The sequence below is a fragment of the Hemiscyllium ocellatum genome, chromosome 42 (assembly GCF_020745735.1).
Source record: "Hemiscyllium ocellatum isolate sHemOce1 chromosome 42, sHemOce1.pat.X.cur, whole genome shotgun sequence".
Classification (NCBI taxonomy): domain Eukaryota; kingdom Metazoa; phylum Chordata; class Chondrichthyes; order Orectolobiformes; family Hemiscylliidae; genus Hemiscyllium; species Hemiscyllium ocellatum.
Genome location: NC_083442.1, coordinates 32,493,918 through 32,513,771, shown reverse-complemented (window position 1 = coordinate 32,513,771; position 19,854 = coordinate 32,493,918). Strand labels below are relative to the sequence as shown.

Sequence of the window (19,854 nt, the reverse complement as noted above, 5' to 3'; positions counted from 1 at the left end):
GTGAGTGGGTAATGAGAGGGAGGGTGAGGGGGTAATGAGGGGAGGGTGAGGGAGTTGTGAGCGGTGTAAAGAGGGGAGGGTGAGGGAGTGGGAGGGGGTAATGAGGGGAGAGGGAGGGTGAGGGAGTGGTGAGGGGGTAATGAGGGGAGGGTGAAGGGATTAGTAAGGAGAGAGAATGAGGGGAGTGAGGTGAGCGAGGGGGTAATAAGAATGCTGAGGGAGAAGTGAGGGGGTGATGAGGGAGGGTGTTAATGAGTGGAGTGGGAGCGTGAGTAGGTAGTGAGGAGATAATGAGGGTCAGGGGTAATGAGGGTTAATGAAGAGTGTGAGGTGATAATGAGTGGTGTGAGGGGTTATGGGAGGAGTGAGAGGGTGAGATGACTGAGGGAGGTTGTGGGGGGAGTAATGGGGGAGTGGGGTTAGGGAAGGGAGTGAGGGGTTTGTGAGGGAGGGGAGTGAGTGGGTGGTGAGGAGATGGTGGTGAGAGAGGGGTAGTGAGGGGTGGTGAGGGAGAGGGATGAAGGAGGGAGTGGAGGATGAAGGAGGCGGTGGTGATGACGGAGGGGGTGGGAGTGGGGGAAGTGAGGGGGTGGTGAGGGAGGGGGTGAGAGGGAGGGAGTGGTGAGGGAGGGGGTAGTGTGGGGGTGGTGAGGGAGGGGGTGGTGAGGGGATGATGAGGGAGGTGGTAGTGAGGGAGGGGATGGTGGGGGGTGGTGAGGGGATGGTGAGGGAGGGGTAGAGAGGCGGTGGTGAGTGAAGGAATAGTGAGGGAGGGGATAGTGAGCGGGGTGGTGAGGGGATGGGAGTGGAGGTAGTGAGGGGGTAGTGAGGGTGAGGGTGAGAGGGAGGGAGTAGTGAGGGAGGGGTAGTATGGGGATAGTGAAGGAGGGGTAGTGAGGTGATAGTGAGGGAGGAGGTAATGAGGGAGGGGGCAGTGAGTGAGGGGATTGTGAGGGAGGGGATAGTGAGGTGATAGTGAGGGAGGGGGTAGTGAGGGAGGGGGTGGTGAATGAGGGGATAGTGAGGGAGGGGATAGTGATGGGTTAGTGAGGGAGGCGGTAGTGAGGCAGGGGACGGTGAGGGAGGGGTGGTGAGGGAATGGTGAGGGAGGGAGTGGGGAGGGAGGCGGTAGCGAGAAGATGGTGATGGAGGGAGTAGTGAGGGAGGGGATGGTGAGGGAGGGGATGGTGAGGGGGTAGTGAGACGAGGGGGTAGGGAGTGAGGGGGTAGTGAGGGAGGGGATGATGAGGGGGTGAGGGAGGTGGTAGTAGTGAGGGTGGTGAGGAAGTAGTGAAGAAGGGGTGGTGAGGGATGAGGGAATGGATGGTGAGTGAGGGTGTAGTGAGGGAGGGGATGGTGAGTGAGGGTGTAGTGAGGGAGGGGATGGTGAGGGAGGGGGTGGTGAGTGAGTGGGTAGTGAGGGGACGGTGGGGGAGGGGGTAGTGAGGGAGGGGATGGTGAGTGAAGAGATGGTGAGTGAGGGGATGGTGAGTGAGGGGGTGGTGAGTGAGGGAGGCGGTAGTGAGGGAGGGGTGGTGAGTGAGGGAGGGGGTGGTGAGGGGGTGAGGGAGGGGGTAGTGAGGGGGTGGTGAGTGAGGGGGTGGTGAGTGAGGGGGTGGTGAGTGAGGGAGGGGGTAGTGAGGGAGGGGATGGTGAGGGGATAGGGAGGGGGTGGTGAGGCGGATGGTGAGTGAGGGAGAGGTTAGTGGAGGGGTGGTGAGTGAGGAAGGGGGTGGTGAGGGGGTGAGGAAGGGGGTAATGAGGGGGGATGGTGGGGGAGGGGGTGGTGAGTAGTGAGGAAGGGGATGGTGGGGGAGGGGTGGTGAGGGGATGGTGGGGGAGGGGGTAGTGAGTGAGGGAGTAGTGAGGGGGTGGTGAGTGAGTGAGGGGGTAGTGAGGGGGTGGTGAGTAAGGGAGCGAGAAGTGAGGGAGGAGATGGTGAGTGAGGGGATGGTGAGGGGGTGAGGGAGGTGTAGCGACGCGGTGGTGAGTGAGGGGGGCTGGTGAAGGAGTGAGGGAGGGGGTGGTGAGGAGATGGTGGGGGAGAGCGTGGTGAGGGAGGATGGTGGGGGAGGGCTGGGGTGTGAGAGTGGGTAGTGAGGGAGGGTGTGGTGAGGGGGTAGAGGGAGGGGTGGTGAGGGATGGGGTGGTGGGGGAGGGTGTGTGGGGGGGAGGTGAGGGAGGGGGTGATGGGGTGGTGAGGGAGGGAATGATGGGGTGGTGAGGGAGGGGGTGTGGTGAGGGAGGGGGTGTGGGAGGGGGAGGTGAGGGAGGGGGTGATGGGGAGGGGCTGGTGAGGGTGGTGAGGTAGGGGGTGGGTGAGGGAGGGGATGTGGGAGATGAGGGAGGGGGTGGTGAGGGAGGGGATGATGGGGGAGGGGGGTGGTGAGGGAGGGGGAGGTGAGGGAGGGGGTGATGGGGGAGGGGGTGGTGAGGGAGGGGGAGATGGGGAAGGGGGTGGTGAGGGAGGGGGAGGTGAGGGAGGGGGTGGTGAGGGAGGGGGTGGGGGATGGGGGGTGTGGGAGGTGAGGGAGGGGGTGGGGGAAGGGGAGTGGAGTGAGGGGGGTGGGTGGGGATGGGGTGGGGGAGGGCTGGGGGTGTGGCCCTGATCACCAGTCTTCGCTGGAAGCAGGAGCTCCCGCCTGTGATTGGCCAGTGTGTGTGTACGTCAGTGACGCACATCCGGGTGGCTGGCCAATCGGGAGGCCGGGAAGCTGCGGATTGGATACAGTGTTGGGGGCAATGTAACAGTTTGGGAATTCCCGCAGAGAGCGGCCGGCCCCGGGAGCCGGGAGCGCAGGTAGAGAGCCCCCGGAGCGGGGTCCCTCCCCCCGGGGCGGGGAGGGAGGGGGCTCGGGCTGACAGCCAGGGCTTCCCGATCGGGGGAAACATGTGGCAGCTCATCGATGGTGGCGATCAGCTGGAGGGTAGTGTGGCCGGGTGGCCGGCCTGGGTATACAGCCTGTGGGGGAAGAAGGGGCTAGCGAGGCGGCACCGGCTATACCCTGGCTGTATGGAGAGAGTGTGGGTGTGCTATAGACTCCGGTGGGCAGGGCGGTACAGGCCGGTGCGGGTGTGTAATACAGCCTCACACTGACTGCAACATGGGATCTGGTTGTCTGGAGTATAGTCCATAGGGAATGTGATCTCAATAGTGACACAGATGTGATACGGCCTGTGGCACACATAGGCAAAAGGTTGATTACGACAGGGGTATGATATGGGCTGTAGCAGCTACATAGTTAATGTGATCTTAGGATAAGAGGGTGGCAAGTGTGAGATATTGGTTTAACATGGGAATTTGACAGGGTGCATGCTTTTGACTAACAAATATCATGTGTGAGAAATATTAACTGATTTATGATAGATCTGTGTGATATTCGCTAACACATGTTGAATGTTTGATATTGACTGACATGGGGAGTATGGCATCTATGTGATACCATTCCTGATGAAGGGCTTATGCCCGAAACATCGAATTTCCTGCTCCTTGGATGCTGCCCGATCTGCTGCGCTTTTCCAGCAACACATTTTCAGCTCTGATACTCCAGCATCTGCAGTCCTCACTTTCTCCTCCATCTATGTGATATTGACTAACAGGAGTAGAGGAGCTGAAAATGTGTTGCTGGAAAAGCACAGCAGGTCAGACAGCATCCAAGGAACAGGAGATTCAATGTTTCGAGCATAAGCCCTTCTTCAGGCTTACGGCCGAAACGTCAAATTTCCTGTTCCTTGGATGCTGCCTGACCTGCTGTGCTTTTCCAGCAACACATTTTCAGCTCTGATCTCCAACATCTGCAGTCCTCACTTTCTCCTCGAAGGGTCTACATAATAGACTATAACAAGCAGTGCAGCAGGTGTGTGATATGGACTAATGCGGGGATATTGTACACCATGTTTGTTATCAGGTATTGTTTGAATATTAGACACAGTAACAGTTTATCCAGCTGGTTTGGCTTTTATGATTTTGTATTTTTGGCCTTTGACCTTGTATCTTTCCCAGTACTGGAAGCTTGGGAACCGGGAACATTATAATCTCTATTTACAGTTTTGGTGATGTCTGGATTCAGAGTATTTTTGGAGGTGGTCCTAGTTTTTAAGTCACTTGTCCCTGAGCTGCATTCCTTGTGTTTTGTGAAAGAATAATGTACCAAAGGTTATCCTGTGGATCAACAGTTTGAAAGTCTGCTGGGACAGTACATGATGTTCCTGAGTTGCTTGGCGTTCACAAGGGAATAAACTGGGAGGAGCATTGGGACATTAAATGGGGGTAAAAGAAGTCCTCTTTGTAGCATTCTTTGTGACCATGGGGTGACCCTAATTACCTTCCAGACAATTAAACACTTTTAAAGTGCAGTTACTGCTCTGAAGTAAGAAAGACTGTTACCAAACAGCAATACGATAACAATCTGATTGGAGTTTTTTTTTGACAAAGGGATAATCATTAGCACAGGGAAAACTCTGTTCACAGTAAAGCCAAACAGTTTTCGCTGCATATGTTTCTGGGTGTGAGCTGCGGCTGAGGGAGTGTTACACTGCCTGGGGATAAATGAAAACACCTCCTGCCCCCTCAGGTGCACCGAAACCCCTCAGATCCCACAAAAATGAGCAGCGAACCTCTCCACTGTGTCCCTAACCATAATCCAGTATTGATCCCTCAATTGATATTACGGAGACAGATGCCCTGTGGCTGTTGTGGGAGGTTGCTGTTTCTAAATTGGTGACCTGTGTTATAATCGTACTAGAGACACAAACCCACATAATATTTAAAAAGTGTTTAGATGTACACTTACGCTGCCAAGGCTTACACTACTATGGGCCAAGTGCTGGAAAATGGAAGTAGAATAGTTAGAACAAGTTCCCTATCCTGTGTGAAGAAATTCCTCCTCATGTCTGTCTGACCCTTCATTCTGAGATGATGCCCTCTGGCCTTTGACTCTCACAAATGGTAACAACCTGTCTGCATCTACTCTGTCAAGTCCCTGAAGACTCTTGTAAATTTCCGTAAGGTTGGAGACCTCCCTCCCCCCCACATCTTCCTGTGTTCCAATGAGTATAAGCCTAATCTACTCAAACCCTCCTTTGTAAGACAGTCCCTTCTTCCGGGTACCACCCGGGTGAAACTTCTTTGGACTATCTCCAACGCTATATATCTTTCTTTAGATGAGGGCACTGCAACTAGAAGCTTAAAATCCCCACAGTGTGGAAACAGGCCTTTCAGCCCAACAAGTCCACACCGACCCTCCGAAGAGTATCCCACCCAAACCCATTCCCCATTACTCTATATTAATGCACCTAACCTACCGTCCCTGAACACCATGGGCGATTTAGCATGGTTACTTCACCCAACCTGCACACCTTTGGATTGTGGGAGGAAACCCATTCAAACATGGGGAGAAAATGCAAACGCCACACAGTCGCCTGAGGCTGGAATCGAACCCAGCTCCCTGGCGCTGTGAGGCAGCAATGCTAACCACTGAGCCACCGTGCCATCTATGAGTGTTTCACCATCTGCAAAATACTTTGGGATGAGCTGCAGTTGCGTAGGTGCTACATAAATACAAACTTAGAAAATTTTATCCTGAGTTGAATGAAGTGACAATCTTTTGAATCAGTTGACAGGGGCTACTTGGTGATAGGAAGTCGACATTGGAATCAGTTAGAGTCATGCAGCACAGAACTAGGCCTTTCAACCTAATCCGCCCATGCCAATCAAGTTTCCCAAAGTGAACTATTCCCATTTGTCTGCGTTCGGCCCATTCCCTCTAAGCCTTTCCTATCCATGACCAAATGTCTTTTAAATGTTGTAATTGAATCAGTCTCCATAAATCAGGTTGGGATTGTCCCAAGCAACCTCACCAGAGACTTTTACTGACTGTGAAGGGAAGTCGATGGTTTGTTCAATCCTGGCTCATCACCTTGGAATGGACCTGACACCCAAGAATAAACACCAATTGCCAATGTGATAAAATGTCTCCAAATATTGGAACAGCAAACCCTCAATGTGCTGACATCATTGGCAGAGCATTAAGTACGGGAGTTGGAATGTCATATTGTAAATGTGCAGAACGTTGAGGCCACTGCTGGAGTACTGTGTACAATTCTGGTTGCCCTGCTATAGGAAGGACATTATTAAATTGGACACGGTACAGAAAAGATTTACAAGGATGTTACCAGGTCTGGAGAGTCTGAGTTATAGGGAGATGCTGGGACATTTTTCTTCAGAATCTGTGGGGTGACCTTTATAGAGGTTTATAAAATCATGAGAGACAGAGTTAAGGTGAAGAGTTGAGGGTTTTTTTCCCTGGGGAGGGCAGTCCAAAAATAGAGGCCGTAGGTTTAAAGTGAGAGGGGAAAGATATGAAAGGGAGCTGACTGAAGGGTCTGTTTCCGTGCTGTGAGAGTCTGATTCTGTTTACACATGGTATTGTATGTCGACTGTCTTTCTGGCACACTGATGCCAACTTGGAAATCATGTGATCAACAATTTGGATCACTGAAAAGGACCAGCAAAGGGATTCTAAAGAGACTAAGAGCAGGTCAGTAGTTGAGGCAGAGGGGAGATTGATTCAAGACTTGTAAAAGCAGGTCTGAGCTTATTGGAAGACCTGAATTTACAAAGACCAGAGCATTCTTGATAATTACGTGATACATTGCTAATGGTTCTGGATGTAGGTTCATGAACCTTCCAGCTCAGTGAGCAAACCTACATCCACAACCTCAACCTGAGCTACAAATCTTCTCAAAACTCACTAATTGGTAATGGTGTTATTGACTAATCCCAATTACCAAGCTTTACTAATGAGACTATACCAGGCTCTGACACAAGGTGAGGCAAACACCCACTGGTAGAGAGATTTGACAAAAGCCTCTTACTTGTAGCATAGCAAATGTGGTTCCCTTGTTCAAGAAGGGGAGTAGGGATAATCCTAGTAACTATAGGCCGGTGAGTCTCACTTCTGTTGTGGGCAAAGTCTTAGAGAGAATTGTAAGGGATAGGATTTATGAACATCTGGATAGGAATAATGTGATCAGGGATAGTCAGCATGGTTTTGTGAAGGGCAGGTCGTGCCTCACAAACTTTATTGAATTCTTTGAGAAGGTGACTAAGGAGGTGGACGAGGGTAAAACGGTAGATGTGGTGTATATGGATTTAAGTAAGGTGTTTGATAAGGTTCCCCATGGTAGGCTACTGCAAAAAATACGGAGGTATGGCATTGAGGGTGCGTTAGAGAGGTTTGGATTAGGAATTGGCTGGCTGGAAGAAGACAGAGGGTAGTAGTTGATGGTAAAGGTTCATCTTGGAGTGCAGTTACTAGCGGTGTTCCGCAAGGATCTGTTTTGGGACCATTGCTGTTTGTCATTTTTATAAATGACCTGGAGGAGGGGCTAGAAGGTTGGGTGAGCAAGTTTGCGGATGATACGAAAGTCGGTGGAGTTGTTGACAGTGAGGAAGGATGTGGCAGGTTACAGCGGGATATAGATAAGTTGCAGAGCTGGGCAGAAAGGTTGCAAATGGAGTTCAATGTAGGTAAGTGTGAAGTCATTCACTTTGGTAAGAGTAACAAGAAGATGGGGTACTGGGCTAATGGTCGGATACTTGGTAGTGTGGATGAGCAGAGGGATCTTGGTGTCCATGTACACAGATCTCTGAAAGTTGCCACCCAGGTAAATAGTGCTGTGAAGAAGGCATATGGTGTACTGGCTTTTATTGATAGAGGAATTGAATTCCGGAGTCCTAAGGTCATGTTGCAGTTGTATAAGACTCTGGTGCGGCCGCATCTGGAGTATTGTGTGCAGTTTTGGTCACCATACTATAGGAAGGATGTGGAGGCACTGGAACGGGTGCAGAGGAGGTTTACCAGGATGTTGCCTGGTATGGTAGGAAGATCGTATGAGGAAAGGCTGAGGCACTTGGGGCTGTTTTCATTGGAGAAAAGAAGGTTTAGGGGTGACTTGATAGAGGTGTACAAGATGATTAGGGGTTTAGATAAGGGTTGACCATGAGAATCTTTTTTCACGTATGGAGTCAGCTATTACGAGGGGGCATAACTTTAGATTAAGGGGTGGTAGGTATAGGACAGATGTTAGGGGTAGATTCTTTACTCATCGAGTCGTGAGTTCATGGAATGCCCTGCCAGTAGCAGCGGTGGACTCTCCCTCTTTATGGGCATTTAAACGGGCATTGGATAGGCATATGGAGGATAGTGGGCTAGTGTAGGTTAGGTGGGCTTGGATCGGCGCAACATCGAGGGCCGAAGGGCCTGTACTGCGCTGTCTTTTTCTACGTTCTCCCTGAACACATTCTACTCCCAAGTGTTAGAGGAAGGATATTATTAAACTAGAGAGGGTTCAAAAAAGATTTACCCGGATGTTGCCAGGAATGGAAGATTGGTGTTATAGGGAGAGGCTGGATAGGCTAGGACCTTTTTCACTGTAGTGTAGGAGGTTGAGGAGTGACCTTATTGAGGTTTATAAAAACATGAAGGAGGTATAGATAAGGTGAATGGCAGGTGTCCTTTCCCCAGGGTGGGGGATTTCAAGTCTAGGGTTTTTTAAGGTGATGGGAAAGATTTGTAAAGGACATGAGAGGCAATTTTGTTTTACAAGAGGATGGTTTGTGTGTGGAATGAGCTTCCAGAGGAAGTGGTGAGAATGGGTACAGTTACAACGTTTAAGAGACATTTGGATAAGTACATGAATAGGAGGGATATGGGCCAGGAGCAGGCAGGTGGGACTAGTTTACTTTGGGATTAGGGTCAGCATGGACTGGTTGGACCGAAGGGTCTCTTTCCATTGCTGTATGACTCTACCTGCTATGGTTTAATTGACCCATGCACTGGATACATTACTTTCTGTAAGAGATCTACCTAAAGCACACATTAACGAGTGCTCAGACCCCACACCCCGCCCACCCCTGAAGGGGAATCGGGTCCATAGATTTACCACTTGCAGACTGAAGTGATGTTCTTATTGCCAGTTAGTTTCAGCTTGCCCTCCTTCAAGCGGATCCTGTGTCCTTGTGTTCTACTGATCTGGAGGAGGGGTAATAACACGTCATGGTCTTCACTATCTGGATCCTAAAAATAGCAATAATGTTGCTTTGCAGCTTCCTGCTTTCCAGTGAGAACAAGCCCAGTTTACATCCTTGCTCCTTTAAACCCAATCTCTCCAGCCACTCGAGTCATTTGTCATCTTCCAACCCTCTTAGTCCCTGTCATGACCTGCCTGCCCTGCGGGGATCATGACCCGCCTGCCCTGCGGGGATCGGGACCCTCCTGCCCTGCGGGGATCGGGACCCTCCTGCCCTGCGGGGATCGGGACCCTCCTGCCCTGCGGGGATCGGGACCCTCCTGCCCTGCGGGGATCGGGACCCTCCTGCCCTGCGGGGATCGGGACCCTCCTGCCCTGCGGGGATCGGGACCCGCCTGCCCTGCGGGGATCGGGACCCGCCTGCCCTGCGGGGATCGGGACCCGCCTGCCCTGCGGGGATCGGGACCCGCCTGCCCTGCGGGGATTGGGACCCGCCTGCCCTGCGGGGATTGGGACCCGCCTGCTCTGCGGGGATTGGGACCCTCCTGCCCTGCGGGAATCGGGACCCTCCTGCCCTGCGGGGATCGGGACCTGCCTGAGTGTGGTTACACAGATTCATAAAATATCTTACTATTTTGGTTCAATTTTCAACGAATCATAGAATCCCTGCAGTGCAGAAAGAGGCCATTCAGCCTGTCGTGTCTCCACTGACCCTCTAAAGGGAAGTGGGAAAGTGAGGAGGGGGGGTAGTGAGGGGAGAGAGAGGATGCCCATCCACACCTATGCCCCTACCCTATCCCCGTAACTCTGCATTTTCCCATAGACGGTCCACCCTAACCTGCACATCTTTGGACTGTGGGAGGAAACTGGAGCACCCGGAGGAAAGCCATGCAGGGAGAATGTGCAAACTCCACACAGCCTACCCACCTGTCGTGGTAAATTTAGTCACAGTCCTTGCAAACACAGTTAAGACCATAAGGCGTAGGAACAGAATTAGGCCATTCAACCCATCGAGTCTACTCTGCCATTCAATCATGGCTGATAAATTTCTCAACCCCATTCTCCCACTTTCTCCCCATAACCCTTGATCCCCTTGACAATTAAAAGGTTCGTTTGCAATGTGGTTAATCCTGCCGGCTCCTCACCGGTGTTGCAATTCCCTTTTCCAACCGGCTCAGGGACCCCTTACACCTCATTAACTGCAGGTAATTAGCGATTGATGGGTGTTTGAAAATCTCACATTAATTGCATGCATTTGCTGCACATTACTCTCCCTGGGCGTGTGGTGGCTCAGGTGTGGCTCTGTCACCGGTGCAGCCCAAGTTCAATTCCCGGTCCGGAATGACATCTTGCGATCAGCTGCAATATCCTGTTAAATAGTGGAGCAGACTTTGATGTCTGAATGACATATGTCTGCTCCTGCTTTCAGTTATTCTGAACTTGAGTGAGGGCAGACACTTTGTCTTTCCTGACATTTAATCAGAGTAGGAGAAAGTGAGGTCTGCAGATGCTGGAGATCAGAGCTGAAAATCAGGAATGATGAAGGGCTTATGCCCGAAACATCGAATTTCCTGTTCCTTGGATGCTGCCTGACCTGCTGAGCTTTTCCAGCACCACATTTTCAGATTTAATCAAAATATCCAATAATTGTGGATAATGGACAAACCACAACCTGTGTTTATTGTAGGAATCAAATAGTTTTCAGCTCAAACCTGCAGATGAGATGTTGCATTGAGATCCTGTTTTCCCTGCTTGGAAATATTAAAACCACAGAAAAAAATACAGGTTACTACGTCCAGGACAGTGCTGAGGCAGTGCTGCACTGTTGAAGGTGCTGACTCCCAGAGGCGATGTTAGACTGATGACTCTCTCCCCTTTTGGATGGAAGATCTGTGGCCGCTTAAAGGATGGGTGTTATCCTCAGTGTCCTGCCCAATAGTTGTCTCTCCAACAAACAACACCCCCCCCCCAAAAAAAATCAGCTGGTCGTTATCTCATTGTACAAAGAACAGTACAGCATAGGAACAGGCCCTTCGGCCCTCCAAGCCTGTGCTGACACATTTTGCCCAGTGTTCACTGACAGGATCCATATGTCTCTATTCCCTTCTCATTCATCTATTCCTCCAGGTGGTTCTTGGGTGATGTTTATGGGGGAGCGTGCTGTGCGCAAGTTGGCTGCTGCATTTCAGAAGTAACTCTTTGAGATACAAGGGATATCCTCGAGTTGTGAAAGGTGCTATACAATTGTCAGCCATTAATAATAGGACAATGCTGTTGGATTCACGTTGTGGTTAAATGTAATTGGATGGTTGTGAGAGCTACATTTCAATAAATCTGTGCTTGTAATCTCTCTCCTTGGCTTTCTGAGGTAGTAAGTGATTCACGGTCTGTGTTACGCAAAATTCACTCTGTGGTAAGCAACTTCTGCTTCCTGCTTGTAAAAGTCTGCTTCCTGTTGACTTTTTTTTCCCCACAGGTGTGTCACCTTTTCTTGTTTATAGATTCCTTGGTCTACATCTTCCATTGTAACTGCCCACCTAAACATGTCACACAGTAATAGCCGAGATAAGAACGACCGAACCAGGAGCAGGAGTAGGCCATCTGACCCTTCCAGCCTGCTCTGCTATTCATTAAGATCATGGCTCATCTTTTCATGGACTCAGCGCCACTTACCCGCCCACTCACCGTAACCCTTAATTCCTTCAATGTTCAAACGCCTATCAAATGTGTGGGCGGCACGGTGGCACAGTGGTTAGCACTGCTGCCTCACAGCGCCTGGAGACCTGGGTTCAATTCTCGACTCAGGCGACTGACTGTGTGGAGCTTGCACGTTCTCCCCATGTCTGCGTGGGTTTCCTCTGGGTGCTCCGGTTTCCTCCCACAGTCCAAAGATGTGCGGGTCAGGTGAATTGGCCATTCTAAATTGCCCATAGGGATAATGTAGGGGTATGGGTGGGTTGCGCTTCGGCGGGTCGGTGTGGACTTGTTGGGCCGAAGGGCCTGTTTCCACACTGTAAGTAATCTAATCTATCTATCTTTACCTTAAAAACATTCAATAGGGAGGCCTCAACTGCTTCTCTGGACAGGGAATCCCACAGATTCCCAATCTTTTGGGTGAAGAAGTTCCTCCTCAACTCAATCCTAAATCTGTCCCCCTTTATTTTGAGGTTATGCCCCTAGTTCTAGTTTGACCCTCCAGTGAAAACAACCTCCCAGTTTCCATCGTATTGATTCCCTTCGTAATTTCGCATGTCACTATAAGAGCCCACCCCTTTCTTCCATATTCCAATGGCTGTTGTCCCAGTCGACTGAGTCTCTCCCGGAATCAGTCTGGTGAATCTCCTCTGCACCCACAAATAGAGAGAGACACACATTTAATCCGGAAGGGAATCGAAGGTTATGGAGAAGAGGCTGGGAAGTGGGGTTGAGGACTATGATTGGATTGAATGATGGAGCAGAGTCAATGATCCGAATGCCTCCTGCCTATTGTTAGAATACTCAGCGCTGTAGTAGACATGCCTGGGTCTTTCCGAATCGAAAGAAATGGGGATTGGGCAGAATAGTGGAGTTGAAGCCCAAGACCAGCTGTGATTGTATTGAATGGTAGAGCATGTACAATGGGCCGAATGGGCTCCTGTCTCTTGTCTAATTCTACCTATGATTCAATCTAGTTCATCACATGGACCCGAACGGCACCCAGCTGGAACCTGAGCTCTCGCAGCAAGACACCCCGTGCCTGATTGTAGAGGACTCCCAGGCTGAGAGTGTGCTGTCGGAGGATGACCCTGAGCAGAGCTACCGGAATCTCCAAGCCCGGTGCCTGTCGAATCTGCAGCCCCGCACACACAGCCCAGTGTTGGTGAGTACTCCCCGGCCATTCGACAAGGTTGCAGATCGGCGAGAAACAGCTTCTGACCAAGACTGTGTATTCGCAACGGCAAAATGTTCAGGGAGCTTTACTCTGTATCTAACCCTGTGCTGTGAGTGTTTGATGGGGGACAGTGTAGAGGAAGCTTTACTCCTGTATCTGACCCTGTGCTTTCCATTGTCCGGGAAGTGTGGAGGGAACTTTAGTCCATTCCTAACCCTGTGCTGTCCCTGTCCTGGGAGTATTTTATGGGGGACAGCGTAAAGATGGCTTTTTTTTCTCTAACTGACCCTGTGCTGTCCCTGTCTTGGGCATGTTTGCTCAGAGGGACAGTGCAGAGAGAGCTTTACTCTGTACCTGACGCTTGCTGTCTCTGTACTGGAAGTGGTTGATGGGAATAGTGTCAAGATAGCTTTACTTTATATCTATTATTTTGAAAGAGTAGAGGGAGCTTCACTCTATATCTAACCTGTGCTGTCTCAGTCTGGGAGTCTTTGACTTGGATGGTGTAGAAGGAGCTTTACCCTTAATCTAATGCTGTGCTGTCTCTGTCCTGGGAGTGTTTGATGGGGACGGTTTATGGGGAGCTTTACTTCTGGTTTAAAAGAGTAAAATGTTCACAAGTCTGTCAATCTTGCTGTCTTACAAATGTGTCAAGTCACTAATCATACATAGTGGTCTGGTGTCTTGGCAGACACAGCTTGCTCAGGAAGTACAAGCGTGAGAAGTTTTCTCCGTCATTCTTCCAGGACAACACTCAAGTTTCAACCTGAATTCACCATACGCATGCTTCAAAAACAGGAGAAGTGAGCTGGGAAGCCTGTTCTTAGCAGGCTTTCCCCTAGCTAACTCCAGAACAGAGACTCTGCAGATAGTGTCAACGGACCCACTGTAAACCAATGAAATGAAACAGCCAAGTATCGTTCAGGCAACCAAGAGCAGCAATTATAACAAGTCACACAATTTCCAAGCAGCCTCGTTTTAAATAGAAGTTCTGATGTCTTTTCATTAATCATTCTTTTTTATTTTGGAAAGAGAAAACATCTAGAAATCTCCCTAACTCTTCAAACTTGGGATTTCAAGACTAGGGGGATTTAAGATGAGAGGAGAGAGATTAAAAAAGGACATAAGGGGCAACCTCTGTACACAGAGCGTGGTTTGTGTATGGAATCAACTTCCAGAGGACGGGGTGGATGTGTGTTCAGTTGCAACATTTAAAAAGCATTTGGATAAGATTAGAATACCTACAGTATGGAAACAGGCCCTTCAGCCCACCAAGCCCACACTTACTAACCAAAGAGTAACCCACCCAGCCCCATTCCCCCTACCATGTATTTACCCCTGACTTTAGCATGGCCAGTTCACCTGACCTGCACATCTTTGGACTGTGGAAGGAAACTGGAGCACCCGGAGGAAACCCACGCAGACACGGGGAGAATGTACAAACTCCACGTGGATAGTCGCCTGAGGCTGGAATTGAAAACAGGTCCCTGGCGCTGTGGGGGCAGCAGTGCTAACCACTAAACCACTGTGCCGTCCCAAATACACGAATAAGAAATGTTTGGAGGGACATGGGCAAAGTGCAAGCAAATGAGACTAATTTAGTTTGGGATTGTAGTCAGCATGCACTGGTTGGACTGAAGGGTCCGTTTCTGTGCTTTATGACTGTGCCTGTGACTCTATTAGATGTGGTGTGGTTTGTATGACTGCTGAGGCTCTGAGGTGTCCCCGTGTGTTGGATGTTGCAGGAGCTGATTGCTGGCCCACAGGCAGCCAAGACCTCGGCAGGAGGCGGCAAAGAGATCTCTGGCCGGAAGGAGATGCACCACAAAGGTGAGTGACGGTGGAACCGAAGTCCCATTGCCACCAGCAGCCTCACTCGGGGGACAGATCTGTGATCGTGCATTTATCAGATTGCTGAACAAGTAGCCCCCTCTCAGGAAGTTCAAGTCCCAATTGACCCCTATAAGCAAAGCTGAGACTAAGCAGTAATGATGGAGTGCAGCACTGTTTTAGGGGTTGGGAGTGATGTCTTTTGGATGAGATGTTGAAGTGAAGCCACTGGTGCTCTGAAAGGTAGATGTGAAAGATCCCACAGCCCCACTATTCTGATGAAGAGCAAGGGTGTTCTCATTGGTCAATATTCATCATTCGATGAACATTACTCACACAGACTACCTAGTCATTGTCACGTTACTGTTTGTGGGAACTGGCTGCTCTCGACAATTATGGCTGCACTTCAGAAAGGATTTTTTAGATTAGATTCCCTTACAGTGTGGAAACAGGCCCTTCGGCCCAACAAGTCAACACTGACCCTCCGAAGAGTAACCCACCCAGAACCATTTCCCTCTGACTAATGCACCTAACACTATGGGCAATTTAGCATGGCCAATTCACCTTGGACTGTGGGAGGAAACCGGAGCACCCGGAGGAAACCCACGCAGACACTGGGAGAATGTGCACACTCCACACAGACAGTAACCTGAGGCTGGAATTGAACCTGGGTTCCTGGTACTGTGAGGCAGTGGTGCTAATCACTGAGCCACCGTGCCGCCCCACTGTTTGTGCAGTGTTTTGGAACTTCCTGAGCTTGGGAAAGGCACAATATAAATGCAGGTCTGGAAAAAGGAATACCCAGCATTCCCATGGTACAAGTGAGGCAGTGTAGTCTCTGATTTGCCTTGGGGGTTGGTGGCAGGGGGCAGGCAGCCTGGACTGAAGCACAATGGATCAAAGTATTCTGTTCATGGTGATGTACCAGGAGGTGTGAAGGGTCAGCAATCTGGAGGCTATGTTTATTGGTTGGGGAAGTGAGAGAGGGAGAAAAGTTGCTAAAGAATTAGGCGAGTGCACAGGTAATGTAGCCTTTAATTTGAGGACTCTGCACTCGGATTTAGGATTCTCACCTTGAATTGGCTTCAACCTGGAGCTTATGGGGTTAAATAATTAGGACAGATTGTGGGGGTTTGTCACCCTTGAAACAGCGGAGGTTACAAAGATGATCGAACCAGTGAAGGATTCAGTGAGATGCAGAGGGGGTCTTTTTTGTGTGAGAAGGGGGAGGTGGGGTCAGATTGAGGACCCACTGGCGAGGCCCTCCATCAGCGAAGGCAGGAAGGGGGTGACGCAGTGAAACCTATAACACCAAGGCCCACCCTACCCCAAAGGGCTGCTGAGACCGGGGGGGAGGGGGTGTTCAATTAAAAATGTCAAAGCTGAGCCAGTTAGCTTTCCATTTGAGTTAGGGGTTACAGGAGCAAGCTGGCCAGTTAGGACAGAGGTCAGCGAAGAATGGGCTGGAGGGGCTGAATGGCCACCCCATGGGTATAGTGTCAGCTTTTCCAAGTCAGTACCTGGTTCCCCCACTGGGCTAATTATCCAGGGCCAAGAGTGTGGCATGGTGCTGGAAAAGCACAGCAGGTCAGGCAGCATCCGAGGAGCAGGAGAATCGACGTTTCGGGCAAAAGCCTTTTGTCAGGCTGTGCTTTTCCAGCACCACACTCTTCGACTCTGATCTCCAGCATCTGCAGTCCTCACTTTCTCCTCACCATCGAGGGCTAATGGTCTGGGGCCTGTGTTCAAATCCTGCTGCAGTGGCTGGTGGAATTTAATGCTCAGTTGGACTGAGGCCTCTTGTGGCACTGTGGTAGCGTCCCTTCCTCTGATCCAGGAGGCTTGGCTCTAAGTCCCGCTTGCTCCAGAGGTCTTTAATAAAAAGTCCCAATGGGTTGATTAGAAAATACAGTGGAATTGAAAGCTAGTTTCAGGGTTGGTGACTGTGAGAGTATCATGGGTTGCTGTAAAAACCCATTGGGTTCACACATGCTCTTTAGGGAGGGACCTGGTCTGGCCAGTATCTGACTCCAGTCCCACAGCGATGTGGATGACATTTAACTGTCTTCTGGAATGTTCCAGTGAGCCGGGCGACTAGCTATGGACAACAGCACCAGCGGCACCTACATCCCTGAATGAATAAAGGGAAAATAATAATGATGATAGGTTGCAATGCGTAGGGGCTGATGGTGATACCAGGCCTGTTGTGTTAGCTGTGCCTACTCTTTTCTGAATACCTTTTAATCTGACAATTCCTTGCCTATTCACCCTATCCTTGGTTTTATAGAAGTTTATAAAATCATGAGGGGCATGGAATGGGTGAATAGTGAAGCTCTTTTCCCAGGGTAAGGGAGCCTGAAACTAGAGGGTATAGGTTTAAGGTGGGGGGGGGGAAGATTTACTTTTTCGCACAGAGGGCAGTGTGTGTATAGAATGAGTTGCCAGAGGACGTGGTGGAGGCTGGTACGATTACAGCATTTAAAAGGCATCTGGATGGGTATATAAATAGGAAGGGTTTAGAGGGATATAGGCCAAGTGTTGGCAAATGGGACTAGATTAATGTTGGACTGAAGGGTACAACTGTACAGCTCTATGGCTCTAGTTCTGTCGTATGATGGTGAATCACCATTTGATGCAAATGGTGGAAGGGCATGTTGGCTGTTTTGACCAATCAAATCCAGTTCCAGTTGCTAAGGATGAAAACTACATCAGTGCACCCAATAACCATAGTCACTCTGGCAACTGCTAAGGTAGAGGTGAAGCTGCCTTCCTGAGGGCTGGGGACAGTATGGGGAAATGCGGAGCTTCAGAGGAGCATCAGAGGCTGAGGGGGTGACCATATAGAGGTTTATATAAACGGGAGGGGCATGGAATGGTAACCGTCTGTTTGCCGGGGTGGGGAGCTAGGGGGCATGTTTTTTCTAAGGTGAGAGGTGAACGATTTTTAAAAAACAGAAGGGGCAAAGTTTTTACCCAGAGGGTGGTTTGTGTGTGAAATGAACTTCCTGAGGAAGTGGTGGATGAGGGCACAGTTACAATGTTTAAGAGACATTTGGATAAGTCCATGGATAGGGAAGGTTTGGAGGGACATGTGCCAGGCGCAGGCAGGTGGGACTAGTTCAGTTGGAATGGACTGGTTGGTCTGACGGGTCTGTTTCCACACTGTGTAACTCGATAACATTGTTCCACTCTTCAGAGCTGAACCGTTACGGTGGAGCCCTCATCGCCATTGATGAGCCTTTCAACTCTGCCACATATCCCCCCCTCACTACGTTTGTGTTTGTTGTTTTCTCTCAGTTCTGGGCACCATGGAAACGACGGCGTGTCAGAAGTCGGGTGAACCATCCATTCCTTCGATGGAGGGTCTGTCACAGCCAAAGGTGCAAAGCCGGTGAGTGCGTGTGTGTGTGTGTGTGTGTGCACGCGTGTTCACCCCCTCTTCCCCCGCCCTCCTCTACCCTCACTCTCCCCCACACCCCTCTGCACCCCTACCCCCCTCTCTTTCTCTCTTCTCCCCTCCCTTCCCCTCTCCCCCACTCTCAGCACCCCCTTTTTCCCCGCTCTGTGTCTCTCCCCCCACCCCCCCACAGTCGCTGCCAGATCTGCTGAGTTTTGGTTTTGATTTGGTACATTCTGAGGTTGTGAAAGGCGCTATGCAAATGGTATAAATAGTTTGTCCATCAACGAAGACTGGCCAAGCTCTGATCACCCAGTAACTGTCATGTTGCTGAGATAGTCTCATTTCCTGCTCACCCAGCCCTGTCTCCCACCCTCCTTACCAACCACTACCGCCTCCTGGTGGCTCAGACTTGCACTTTACATTCGTCCACGGGGACATCACTCCCTCTGCGTGTTCCCCTCCAAGCCAATCACCCTCCTGACTTGGAAATCTATCGCAGTTCCTTTGGTGTTGCTGGGTCAAAATCCCGGAATTCCCTCCCTCGCTATTCCATTGCTGCCTACTCCCCAAGGACAGCAGCGGACCGAGGAGGCAGCTCACCACTACCTACAGGGGCAGTTAGGGACAACCAACAAATGGTGGCCCAGCCAGTGACGCCCGTATCCCGTGAAAGAACAAATAATTCTTGAAAAGTCCGTGAGGTAGATGGGTGGTCCCGAGTAGTCGGTGGAGCTGGGAGATGGCTGAGGGGCTTGGTTTTGTCAGAGGCAATGCAGGACCATCTGACAAAGTGGGGGCTATATCCTCTACATCTCCCCTCTGCCATCGCCGTCCCCTTGTCCCTGTTCCCCTGTTTCCCCCCCCCCCCCCATGAAGAGTGCTTGGAGAGCCCGGAATGGAAGTGATGATGTGATGGATTTATTTCCTGTTCTCCCAGCAGTCCTGTCAGTGTCCAGCCAAGCTCGCAGGAGGTGGACGCTGAAGGTGCCGAATTTGCAGATTCCACAACCAACTCCGTCACTGCTGAAGGTAAGGCTTCGGCCTATTCGTGAGGGAGCCGGTCCAGTCCTGCGGCCTGTTGTTGGCCAAGGCTGCTGTTTCCTGATTGTGTGTTTTTATTTTTGTTTTGTGGGGCTGGGTGGGGGAGTCCTCGATGGTCTCGGGGTTCTGTGTGTGAATCTTGTGCCCCTCAAGAAGGGGAATGCTTTCTGTCTGCAGTTTTCACCCTGCGGAGGATCAGGCATCGTTTACCTCAGCTGCTGTGCGCCTTGGCGACAGAGTACTGGGGCCTGACCTTTCCCCTGGAAGTGCAAAGGGCTGTTGACCAGACTGGCATGTGAGGAAGGACCATTGGGGTGAAGTGTCAGCATTTCACATACAATCAGACAGCACGGAAACAGACCCTTCAGTCCAACCAGTCCGTGCTGGCCATAATCCCAAACTGAACTAGTCCCACCTGCCTGTGCTTAGCCCATATCCCTCCAAACTGTTGCTATCCCTGCGCTTATTTAAGTGTTGTTTAAATGTTGTAACTGTACCTGCAAGCACCACTTCTGCTAGAAGTTCATTCCACACGTGAACCTCTCTCTGTGTTTTAAAAAAAGAAGTTGCCCCTCATCTCTCTCCTTTCACCTTAAGAGAAAATGTCCCCTAGTCTTGGAATCCCTCACCTAAGGGAAAAGACATTAACTCTATCTATACCCCTCATGATTTCATAAAC

General features: G+C 50.5%; 1 protein-coding gene across 6 annotated transcripts in view; it reads left to right on the top strand.

Moving 5' to 3' along the window:
- Positions 1-2,713: 2,713 nt before the first annotated feature.
- The window catches only part of tp53bp1 (tumor protein p53 binding protein, 1), a 77,336-nt gene continuing 60,195 nt past the window's right edge, over positions 2,714-19,854 (top strand). For 5 of the 6 annotated variants that reach the window (XM_060853964.1, XM_060853961.1, XM_060853965.1 and 2 more), the window contains exons 1-5: positions 2,714-2,800; positions 12,705-12,892; positions 14,650-14,734; positions 18,032-18,125; positions 19,072-19,163. In XM_060853964.1, the coding sequence (XP_060709947.1) occupies positions 12,713-12,892; positions 14,650-14,734; positions 18,032-18,125; positions 19,072-19,163 (451 nt within the window). In that variant the 5' untranslated portion in view covers positions 2,714-2,800; positions 12,705-12,712. The remainder of the gene's footprint in view (positions 2,801-12,704; positions 12,893-14,649; positions 14,735-18,031; positions 18,126-19,071; positions 19,164-19,854) is intronic. The other variant, XM_060853962.1, reaches the window with a different exon arrangement.